Source organism: Bos javanicus, chromosome 6, assembly GCF_032452875.1.
Source record: "Bos javanicus breed banteng chromosome 6, ARS-OSU_banteng_1.0, whole genome shotgun sequence".
In the NCBI taxonomy this organism is placed as follows: domain Eukaryota; kingdom Metazoa; phylum Chordata; class Mammalia; order Artiodactyla; family Bovidae; genus Bos; species Bos javanicus.
In genome coordinates this window covers 92,511,479-92,524,058 of record NC_083873.1, presented here as the reverse complement: position 1 = coordinate 92,524,058, position 12,580 = coordinate 92,511,479, and the positions used below count along the sequence as shown (strand labels likewise).

The following is a 12,580-nucleotide window of genomic DNA, read 5'->3' as shown; positions in this document are numbered from 1 at the left end:
TGTGCTTAAGTCACTAAAGTCATGTCCATTGCGGTCACAGCAGTGCTTATGACCAGGAAGTTCTAGGAGGTGAAGGGGGTCACAAAGACTGGAGTACCGAGATACCTAGAAGCACATGGCTTCAGTTTATTCATCAATCACGTGCGTGCACACACCCCCTCCCTGCCCACGTACATTTTAATCCTTCCATAGAAGAAAAGGGTGGGTGAATGGCTGCTAGATGTGCTACCCAAATCCTCAGGAATAAAGATGGTATTGCCCCACCACACTAGGGGTTCCTTCTAGCCAAAGAAAGCCACCTTTCTCACAGTCACACCCCGTTCTTGGGTGGTCCGTATCCAGTGGCTATTGGTGCAGGGAAGTAAGCTGAGCAACAGTGAAGAACCCTGAAGCATGAGTCTATCTTCAGAAATTTCCACAGGGTTGACTGAAGCTTCATTTAGATGGCATCACATCTCAGTTCCTCCTTCTTCCCAATTCTGTTTCCTTCCCTTCCACAAGTGATGCACCAAAGGGCTCTCCCTAATAAACCTCCTGTACGGTCATCTCCATCTTAGAGTCTGCTTGCTGGAAAATCAACCTATGACAGGGGGCACTGCTGGTGATAACTGGAGGGTATGTAGCTCTTGGTTATATACGAGGTGGGAGTGTAGGTATCAAGATGATCACAGCTAATGAATTTGGTTGATATACTGACACAAGAAAATACATTAGCTGGTACCAGTTTCCACCATTGGAGAAATATGAGGGAAATACTGATTTTAAAGATAATAGAAGTGGGTGACTTTTCTAACTGTTGAGGCTTTGGAAAAAAGATAAACTCGGGATGAAAGGGAGAGTTTCTCATATAGAGAAGCTCTAATGTCTTTTAACAAAAGAGCTGAGAAAGTTGAAGACAAGACCCTGGAACTGGCTAGTTCATCAGAGTAGCCAAATTTCAATAGAGGTTAAATTCTCAACCAAGGCAGATCTGCTATGCCGTGGTCAGGGCCCTGCTTGAGTGAAAATAAGACCCTGACGTGTGGGATGGGCAAATGCATTGGACTGATACACTCCTCCCTCCCAATCTCAACTCCAGAGTCCCAGGAGCCCTACAGAAGTAGTATGCTCATCCCTAGCCATGGTTAGCACCTTCTCTTTTTCAAAAATGATGCAGAAGCTTTTTCCTTACAAGACAGCACCTCAGGATCTGGCCCTCCTGACCCACTTGGCCACTAGGTCTACAACTATAGGCTGCAGCCAACACAGCCAGAGGCATGCCGGGCACGAGAAGGGAGGAAAGGGACTATATCTCAAAGGATCTGCAGGATGTAGTCATCTTGTATAAACATGAAAAGTGAAAGAAAGTGGTCACTCAGTAGTGTCCAACTCTGCGACCCCACGGACTGTAGCCTACCAGGTTCCTCCATCCATGGGATTTTCCAGGCAAGAATACTGGAGTGGGTTGCCATTTCCTTCTCCAAGAGATCTTCCTGACCCAGGGATTCAACCCATGTCTCCCACATTGTAGGCAGACGCTTTACCATCTGAGCCACCAGGGAAGTCCTATAAACATGAAACTGGAAGATTATAGATGAGGTTGGTTTCAGTGGATGCTGGAATATTGCTTGAACCCAGAGTTTATCAATTGGAGAGACTCTTCTAGGATATGTGATTTAAAATTATGGCAAGGAATAGCATGAGATGGTGCAAACACTATCCTAGGGTAGCTCTGAAAAGCATGAAAAAAAATAATAGCTCACACTGAGTGGGCAAAGAAATACCAGAGTTGTCATGGAAGCTGGTAGACAAATAAAATAAAAGGCTGAGAGAACTACAAATGCCAGAGTGGGTACAGTATGTAATGCTGGAAATGCCATTATAGAATTATTATGCTCACTATAATAGGACATCTCCAACTCCCACGTGCTCACTGTGGAGGACCGGTGGTGGCACTTCACCATCTAAAGCCTACTCCGCCCTCCAACTGTGGGGGGCATGGTTCTATCCCTAATCAGGGAACTAATAGCCCACAAGCCATGGGGCATGGCCAAAAAGGAAAACTGTATCCCTGGGGGGAAAGAGGGGCAACTTACATAGTCCTACCGTGCCGGGAGCCGGTGAGGCATTCCGCTCGTGACAAAGGTCATGAGGAAGGAGGCTCGGCATACGCAAAGGCGGGATCGAGCCTCAGGAGTCCGCCTGGATATTCTCGAGCATTTTCCCCCAAAAAACCAGAGTCTGCCTACTTTATTGCTTTGTGCTCTCACCTCTGACTTTACTGGGGGCTGTCCCCTACCACCATCTCGCTCTCTCTGTCAAAGAGTTAACTTACAGCTCCAATTAATAAAGTTCCTGGGCAATTAGGAGTGTTTAACTCCAAACCCCTCAGATGGCTCTCTAACTCGCCTGACAAGTTTACCCGGACTCCTACAGCTATGCATACGATTGTTTACAGTCTCCCAGCCTCAAGAGGCACGGGAAGCTTAAGATATTCAAATAGCTTAAGAGCCTCTCAGAGAGTTAGAAACTGTCAGAATAAACTAGTAAAGGATTTCATTGATGAGCCAATGCTTGTTGCCAAGTTTTTCACATCCCCTGAATTGTATCCTTGAATATGTATTAATTAATAGTTGGTATGTAGAAAAAATTAGTAGTGGCCTTGGTGTTAGTAACTTTAGACCCTTAAGGTAATAAATTCTTTTCTTTGTTGTAAACCCATTACACATCCGCCCTATAGGAATGCAATTTTATCTTCGGAAGATGGCGCCAAACCTTAAAATAATTACTCTTAGAGAAAATAAGTCTTTGTTGATAAGTCCTTGTCAAGAGTCATAAAATGTTAGTAGGCCTTCTGGCCAGAAAATGATGTAAATCACCTAAACCATTTGTATACGGTAAATTTGCAGGAAAGAAACCCTGGTTTTTGATAAGAATCAAAGACTACTGACTTTGCATCCCCTATTATCCTCTATGTGTAACTTAGGGTATAAAAGCCCCTGTTAAAAATAAAGCTATGGGCCTTGCTCACCAATGCTTGGTCTCCCCATGTCATTCTTCTCCTTACCTTCCGGCTGAAGTCTCCATCTGAGCGTGGATATCCTCTGCGACCACTTATTTGCCTGGGCTTCTAAGACCCACTCGAGAAGGTGTCTAAGGTGGGACACCTTCCGCTATTCGAGAGGGCGCCTGCGGCCTCCGTGGTCAGAGCTAACCTGGTGTCACAAGTTATATTGATTTTCTGCATAAACCAAGCTACTCAGCCTCTTTTCTCCACTGAATTTTCCTACTGAGCTATCCTCATTCTATTACTCTTTATATCTCTAATTACCATTTGAATAGGTCGCCGACGCCGTCTCCCCTTCAAATACCCTGGATCAGCCGGGGCTGCTCCTCGGCAGGTGGCGCCCGATACAGGCGTTTCGAAGGTAAATCCCCAACCCCATTCCCCCAGTGTTGGGTTTTCGGGACGGATAGGACCCCACTTAGGGTGCTGCAGACCCCCCTGTAGAATAGACAGGGAGAGAGGAGTGGGAAGTGTTGAAAGTGTTGAAGAGTTAGAGAGAAAAAACGATTTCTAAAAAGGCTGACAAAAAAGGCCTAATCTTTTGATAGCTAAAAGCAAAATCTTTTACTATACTTAATTTTCTGACATGGGTAATACTGAATCAAATGAAAGACAGCTCTTTATAGGAGTAATTTTACAGTTATTAGGTAAAAGAGGAATTAAAGTTAAAAAATCTGCTATTCAATCATTTTTTTCCTTTGTACAAGAGCACTGTCCCTGGTTTCCAGACGAAGGCTCTGTTAACTTAGATGTCTGGGAGAAAGTAGGAAAACAGCTAAAAACTTACCATGCAGAACATGGCTCAGAAAAGGTGCCTAATGACGCCTTTTCCTTATGGAATATTATTAGAGATGTCTTAGACCCTGCCCCAGATTCAGAAAAAGTACATCTTAAAAGGGATAGTGAAGAAAATGCTGTAGTTAAACCTACCCCTGAATCTAAAAAAGTAACCTTTAAAGAGGAAAATGAAGTCGAAATTGTAGTTAAACCTGAAGAAAATGAGAAAAACGAAGACCCGCCTGACTATCGGCAACTAAGAAAAATGTTAGCAGCCATGACTACTCAGGAACAACTTAAAGATAGGGATGAGAAACAAGATCAGCCTTCCCCAAAAGGAAGAGAGAATTTAGACGAGATAACAGCTAAATATCACTCCGATGAAGATCGGCATCTCTTAAACAAAGATGCCCCAAAAGGCCTAAGAGAAACTTCCCCTGTCAGGCCATCAGCTCCAAAGAGTTTAAGGGAAACGTCTCCCATCAGGCTATATGCCCCCAGGGACTCCCAAGAGACCTTCCCAGTTAATCCATATGTAACTTCTGCATACCAAACAGTTCAAAGAGCTCCAGAGTACAGAGCAGAGAATATAGAACCTATGCCATTGCCACCTCCCCCCATACCACCTCCCATACCAAGCCGTACAGGTCCTATTAAACCCACATTGCTGCCACCTCCCTATCGAAGTGGGAAAATTCCAAAATCGATCCCACGGAGATGGGCCTCTTCTGCCCCTGGCGAGAAATTCGATCCCCAGCTTCAGGCTTGTTTCCCTTTAATTTTTGACAATGATGAAAGAGAACAAAAGGCTATCGACTGGGAGCCTGTTTCTTTTCAATTGGTAAAAGAACTTAAAAATGCATGTATTTCATATGGGCCTAAAGCCCCATATACGATGCAGCTAGTAGAAAATTTAGCAGGTCAATGCTTAACACCTCGAGAATGGAAATCAATTGCTAGGGCCTGCCTGTCCGGAGGATATTTTATACTTTGGAAATCTGAATATGATGATCTCACTCGTATATATGCTTTTTCTAACCAAAATGGAGACTTTACACATATCACTGAACCTATATTACTTGGTCAGGCCGACTACCCCTCGTATGACGAACAGATGAAATTAGATAGAACTGCTATACAACAGGTGGCTGATTGTGCCTTTACTGCCTGGTGCTCATTACCCGATGGTATGGCATCAGGTGCCGCTCTATCTGATATTAAACAAAAGTCAGAAGAGCCATTTGAAGACTTTGTCTCACGACTCTCAGAAGCTGTCCAGAGAATAATTTCTGATTCTGAGGCAGCTAAACTGTTAACAAAACACTTGGCCTTTGAAAATGCTAATTCTACCTGCCAGGCTATATTGCGCCCTCTTAGAAGAACTGGATCTTTAATTGATTATATGAAACAGTGTGCAGATGTAGGACCGTCAATGCTACAGGGTGTTGCGATAGCTGCAGCAATAACAGGGAATTCTTATCAGCAGGCAGTCCAGTCCTTTTTTACTAACAAGAATAAGCCATCACAAAGTGATCCCAATAACCAAAGCAAGAATGCATTCCCTAAAACTTGTTTTTCCTGTGGCCAGGAGGGACACACTTCTCATTATTGCCCTCAAAGAACACCCGGTTCTTATCTACCTAATCCGGCCCAACCAGCTGTGTCTGCTCCACAAAACCCTGCCCCCCCGCCCATGAATGCTAGGTCTCTTTGCCCTCGCTGCCAGAAAGGATATCACTGGGCAAGGGACTGCAGGTCAAGACTCCACAGAAATGGAGCCCTTTTAGGCCCCGACCAGCAGTCGGGAAACGGGTTGAGGGGCCAGCCCCAGGCCCCGACAACGATTGGGGCAGACTCACTGAATCCATTCATCCCCTTCGTTCCGTCGCAGAGCTCATCAGAGCAACCCCAGGCAGCACAGGACTGGACCTCAGTTCCACCACCTCAACAATATTAACACCAGATAGCCGCACTATAAAAATCCCTACAGGAGTTAAAGGTCCGTTACCGACAGGCCTGGTAGGAATTATACTAGGCAGAAGTTCTTTAGCTATACAAGGTCTTACAATTGTTCCTGGAGTAATTGACTCAGATTATACAGGAGAAATTCAGATAATGATTTCACCCCCAACTAAAACTTTCCAAATACATCAAGGACAGAGAATAGCCCAACTTTTACTCTTGCCTTATCATAATGCAATTGGGCAAACAGCCATCCAAAATGAAAGACAAGACAAAGGATTTGGGTCTAGTGACATGGTTTTTTGGATAACAGAAATTACTAAAAAGCGTCCTATGAAATCTATTCTTGTCAGTGGCAAGTCTATTGAAGGGCTATTTGACACAGGAGCACATGTTTCCTGTATTTCTGGGAAAGACTGGCCCAATTCCTGGCCCACACACACTACTGCAAATAACTTAGTGGGCATCGGGAGAGCTCCTGCAGTAGCCCAAAGTGCAAAAATTTTAGACTGGCAATTTGAGGATACCCGTGGAACATTCCAACCGTATATGATTCCTTCGCTGCCCTTCTCGCTGTGGGGGAGAGATGTGCTGTCTCAAATGGGCATGTTACTTTTTAGCCCTGATGATAAAGTAACTTTTCAAATGCTACAAATGGGCTATGACCCTTCAAAAGGTTTAGGTAAACAGCAGACAGGAATAACTGAGCCAATTTGCCCTGCTCCTCTAAAGTTCCGTGCTGGATTGGGGTATACAAATTTTTGATGGAGGCCATTGTTTTTGCTGCCGACCCCATTACCTGGAAATCTCAGGACCCAGTGTGGGTAGAGCAATGGCCTCTGACTAAAGAAAAACTACTGGCAGCCAAAGCGTTAATTTCTGAACAACTAGCACTGGGACATATTGAGCCCTCCAATAGCCCCTGGAATACTCCTATTTTTGTTATTAAGAAAAAATCTGGCAAGTGGCGACTTTTACAAGACTTAAGAGCTATTAATGCCACTATGGAAGACATGGGGGCCTTACAACCTGGGCTTCCTTCCCCAGTAGCCGTCCCAGAAGGATATAATATTATTGTAATTGATTTACAAGACTGTTTTTTCACCATCCCCTTAAATGCTGAGGATAAAAAGCGATTTGCCTTTAGTTTACCAGCAGAAAATTTTAAGCAGCCTCATTTAAGGTTTCAATGGAAAGTGTTGCCCCAGGGAATGAAAAACAGCCCTACTCTATGTCAAAAATTTGTTAATGCAGCTATAGAAGATATTAGGGCTAAATATGAACAACTGTATATGATTCACTATATGGATGATATTTTAATAGCTCACCCTGGTAGAGCTCATTTACAAACTGTCTTCCAAGATTTGACCCAGGCATTAACAGACAGAGGCTTAAAAATTGCCCCAGAGAAAATTCAAGTCAATCCGCCCATAACTTACTTAGGACGGGTTATCAATTCAGAAACTGTGACTCATGCCCCATTAAAATTGAGAAAAGATCACCTTGTTACTTTAAATGATTATCAAAAACTTTTAGGCGACATTAATTGGATCAGACCTTATTTAAAATTAACCACTGCTGAATTAAAGCCTCTTTTTAACATTTTACACGGGGATCCTGATCCAACTTCTAAGAGACAATTAACTGCTGAGGCTCAGGAGGCCTTAGAAAAAGTGGAAGCAGCTTTATCTGATAGCTATGTAAAAAGAGTTAATTTACAAACAAATTGGCAATTCCTCTGCCTGGCTACTCCAACACCACCTACGGGAGTTTTATGGCAAAACGGCCCCCTAGAATGGGTCCATCTCCCCGCCCAGGCTAAAAAAGTAGTGGCCTCTTATCCAGGACTGATAGCTACACTGATATTGAAAGGGAGAAAACGTAGCATTGAATTGTTTGGTAAAGAACCAGCAGAAATTGTAATTCCATATAATAAAGAACAACTTGATGCTCTTCTAATGTTTGATGAGGATTGGCAGATTGCTATCGGAAATTATTTTGGCCAAATTCTGCATCATTTACCTTCACATGTTTTGCTAAATTTTATGTCTAAACACCCGGTTATTTTCCCTGTTAGGTGTAAATACTCTCCCATCTCAGATGCTCAAATGGTTTTTACTGACGGTCTGCTAATGGCAGAGCTTCTATATTTACAAAAGATCAGCGTAAAGTTTTACATACGCAGGAGACTTCAGCCCAGAGAGCTGAACTCACAGCTGTTATAGAGGCTTTTGTTATGTTTGCAGAGGAGGAATTTAACCTTTATTCTGATTCTCAGTATGTGGTCAGGCTGTTTCCACACATTGAGACTGCGGTTCTACCCGAGAACAAAACTGCAATATTTCACTTGTTAACTAAACTGCAGCAGCAAATTTGGAAACGAAGCCGAGCATATTTTATTGGCCACATTCGGGCTCATTCTGGATTGCCTGGACCTTTAAGTGCCTTAAATGACCTGGCAGATTCACTAACTAAGGTCACAGTGGCTCCTGCTTTTGAAGAAGCCTGAGCTTCCCATTCACTCCACCATCAAAATGCTACTGCGCTAAGATATCAATTTCAGATTCCTCGAGAATCTGCTCGGGAGATTGTTCGTTCCTGTTCTCATTGTCCCACTACTATAAATAGTTTACCTATGGGAGTTAACCCTCGCGGTCTTAAACCTAATGCACTCTGGCAGATGGATGTAACTCACATCTCTTCATTTGCAAAATTGTCTTTTGTTCATGTAACAGTAGACACCTTTTCTCATGTTATTGTTGCAACTGCTCGCACAGGGGAAGCAGTTAAAGACGTAATACAACATCTCTTTACTTGTTTTTCATATATGGGTCTGCCAAAAGCCTTGAAAACTGATAATGCTCCTGCTTACACATCTAAGTCTTTTCAGGAATTTTGTCTAAAGTTTCAAATTAAACATAATACAGGCATCCCTTATAATCCACAAGGACAAGCCATTGTGGAAAGAGCACATCAAACGTTAAAAACACAAATTCAAAAACTAAAAGAAGGGGAGTTTAAATATAGTTCTCCCCATCATCTCTTGCAACATGCTCTTTTTGTAATAAATATCTTAAATACTGATTCAGCTGGAATGACTGCAATGCTTCGCCATTGGTGCCCGGAGCAATTGAATGTAAAACCATTAGTTAAATGGAAGGACCTCCTTTCTGGACAATGGAAAGGTCCCGACCCATTGTTAACCAGCGGTCGAGGATATGCTTGTATTTTTCCACAGGACGCAGATTCTCCAATTTGGGTTCCAGATAGATTGATTCGCCATGTCTCAGCCTCTCGGATACCGGGTTCCACGGCCGCCGCGACCCCGAAAGAGGAAAGGGCCTCCTCTGCCTTCATTCTCCCCGCCAGCACGGGAAACACCACTGACATCGGAGCAACTGACATCAGGGATCCCAGATGAGCAGGGAATGGATCCGCCCACCAAACAGATGTCTCAACTTCACATACAGGATATTGCTCCCTCCGATCCTTTGCCTCACAAAAGGGGGTCAGGCCGCCTGACTCAGGCGACCCGGAATGCCTCCATACCTACTTGGGGACAAATAAAAACACTCTGCCATCAGGCACGGGGAATAACCTCTTTGCAGGGCTCTCCAACCTCCCCTGAGAAGATGTTTATTGCTATGCTTGCCTTATTATCTTGCCAGGTAAGCGCCTCCTCCCCCACTCCTGAAAAGTATTGGGCTTACTTCCCAGATCCTCCAACCCTTCAAGTAGTTACCTGGAACAGTGACCCCCTATGGGTCCACACAAACCAGCCTCAGTTACTGGGAGGGTCATATACTTCCTATACCACAGACGGATATCCTATTAATTTCAATTTTACCTTCAAGGGATTAGCAGATGACCTTCCTGTTTGTTTCAACTTCCCCAGTGATATAGAAAGCTTTATTATTCCCCCTAAAGAAGGATGTGTCGGAGCCTCTAAAAAGGCAGTTCTGACTCATTCTCCGCCTCAGGTATTGAACACAGAGGGCGTCTAGCGCTTTGGATTTTACAGGCTCGTATGCCTGGGGCCCTTGATCCCCACGAACTTATAATCCATAGACCCCCTCTTGGATATCCAAGTTGTTATAATACCGAGGCTTCAGATGCCGTATGGAACACTATAGATGATCGTACAGGGTATCCGATTGGAAATCTTGTACTTATCGTTTAAGAGCTCATTATAGAATACCGGGAGGAGGGAATTACATGATTCAAGATTGGAGTAACTCAGACCTAGATAGGAGCCCATTGCCCCTTGATGACTTTCCCAGCAGATTTTATAATTGGAAGAAAGAATTGGTTTCTTGGCCATTAAGCATTACTAGATGGCATAATAATCGATTTGTTTCACCTATATTGTCTTATACAACTAAGAACAGAACGTTTTGGCAGCCAGAAATTTGGAGGGCCCTTGCTGCCACTGCTTCCATTTCCTTACTCCGTCCAAATAGCAATTCTACTTAGTCTGTTTTAGCTTGTGTACCCTCACCTTATGTTTTTCTCTTTACTAATGACTCCAAAAGACTAAATGTATACATGAATTATTCAGGTGGACCTAATATAGTAACTTGTGAACAATGTATGCTTTCATCTTGTTTGAACCCCCAACATAATGTTTGTTCTTTTGTTGTGTTGAAACGCCCACCCTATCTCATGATACCTGTGTCTGTGGATTCTTATTGGTATGATAATTACGGTTTGGCTGTATTGCAACAACTGCAGGATTTAATGCGAACACGACGGTTTGTGGGCTTACTTATCTTGGGAATAGCAGCTTTGATAAGTGCAATTACTTCTGTTACTGTGGCAGCAATATCATTGACTCAACAAGTACATACTGCTCAATATGTTGATTCTATGTCCAAAAATGTTTCTTTAGCATTGGAAACACAGGAAGCTATAGACAGAAAATTAGAGATGAGGGTAGACACCCTAGAGGAAGCAGTAATACATATTGGGACTGAATTGCAGGCTTTAAAGGTGAAAATGGCATTGTCCTGTCATGCTGACTACCGGTGGATATGTGTAACACCCCTGAAAGTAAATGAGACAGATTTTGAATGGGAAAAGATTAAAAACCATATTTCAGGTATCTGGAACAGCTCTGACATTGGCTTAGACTTAGGGAAACTTCACAATCAAATAGCAACCCTGGAACACTCCCGATTAGATTTTACTGCCGCTGGAACAGCAAATGATTTCTTCCATACTTTCTCTAACTACATTTCAGGAAAAAATATTCTGTCTACCTTCCTTGGCTATGCTACGATGGCTGTTTTAATTTTGCTTCTAATAATCATTCTTCCTTGTATTGTCAGGATTCTTCGGCAGAGCATTCAGAGGCTCGCGACTGAGCTACATCTGGCTGTTTTAAGAAATAAAAAAGGGGGAGATGCCGGGAGCCAGTGAGGCATTCCGCTTGTGACAAAGGTCATGAGGAAGGAGGCTCGGCATACGCAAAGGCGGGATCGAGCCTCAGGAGTCCGCCTGGATATTCTCGAGCATTTTCCCCCAAAAAACCAGAGTCTGCCTACTTTATTGCTTTGTGCTCTCACCTCTGACTTTACTGGGGGCTGTCCCCTACCACCATCTCGCTCTCTCTGTCAAAGAGTTAACTTACAGCTCCAATTAATAAAGTTCCTGGGCAATTAGGAGTGTTTAACTCCAAACCCCTCAGATGGCTCTCTAACTCGCCTGACAAGTTTACCCGGACTCCTACAGCTATGCATACGATTGTTTACAGTCTCCCAGCCTCAAGAGGCACGAGAAGCTTAAGATATTCAAATAGCTTAAGAGCCTCTCAGAGAGTTAGAAACTGTCAGAATAAACTAGTAAAGGATTTCATTGATGAGCCAATGCTTGTTGCCAAGTTTTTCACATCCCCTGAATTGTATCCTTGAATATGTATTAATTAATAGTTGGTATGTAGAAAAAATAAGTAGTGGCCTTGGTGTTAGTAACTTTAGACCCTTAAGGTAATAAATTCTTTTCTTTGTTGTAAACCCATTACACATCCGCCCTATAGGAATGCAATTTTATCTTCGGAAGATGGCGCCAAACCTTAAAATAATTACTCTTAGAGAAAATAAGTCTTTGTTGATAAGTCCTTGTCAAGAGTCATAAAATGTTAATAGGCCTTCTGGCCAGAAGATGATGTAAATCACCTAAACCATTTGTATATGGTAAATTTGCAGGAAAGAAACGCTGGTTTTTGATAAGAATCAAAGACTGCTGACTTTGCATCCCCTATTATCCTCTATGTGTAACTTAGGGTATAAAAGCCCCTGTTAAAAATAAAGCTATGGGCCTTGCTCACCAATGCTTGGTCTCCCCATGTCATTCTTCTCCTTACCTTCCGGCTGAAGTCTCCATCTGAGCGTGGATATCCTCTGCGACCACTTATTTGCCTGGGCTTCTAAGACCCACTCGAGAAGGTGTCTAAGGTGGGGCACCTTCCGCTATTCGAGAGGGCGCCTGCGGCCTCCGTGGTCAGAGCTAACCTGGTGTCACGGGTTATATTGATTTTCTGCGTAAACCAAGCTACTCAGCCTCTTTTCTCCACTGAATTTTCCTACTGAGCTATCCTCATTCTATTACTCTTTATATCTCTAATTACCATTTGAATAGGTCGCCGACGCCGTCTCCCCTTTGAATACCCTGGATCAGCCGGGGCTGGTCCTCGGCACTACCGCTGCTGCTAAGTCACTTCAGTCGTGTCTGACTACAAGTACTCAAACTGTATAATCAATAGAAGTCAAGGTTGACTTGTTGCAAGGTTGACAGCAG

General features: G+C 43.4%; 1 protein-coding gene across 1 annotated transcript; it reads left to right on the top strand.

The window, feature by feature from the left end:
• Positions 1-6,079: 6,079 nt before the first annotated feature.
• Positions 6,080-6,550, top strand: LOC133249177 (endogenous retrovirus group K member 7 Pro protein-like). The gene has a single exon (XM_061419241.1). The coding sequence runs from the start codon at positions 6,080-6,082 to the stop codon at positions 6,548-6,550; it is 471 nt and encodes a 156-aa protein (XP_061275225.1).
• The last annotated feature ends 6,030 nt before the right edge of the window (positions 6,551-12,580 follow it).

Excerpts from the sequence above, each read along its gene's own strand:
- LOC133249177 (XM_061419241.1), top strand. The coding sequence starts at position 6,080 with ATGGTTTTTTGGATAACAGAAATTACTAAAAAGCGTCCTATGAAATCT.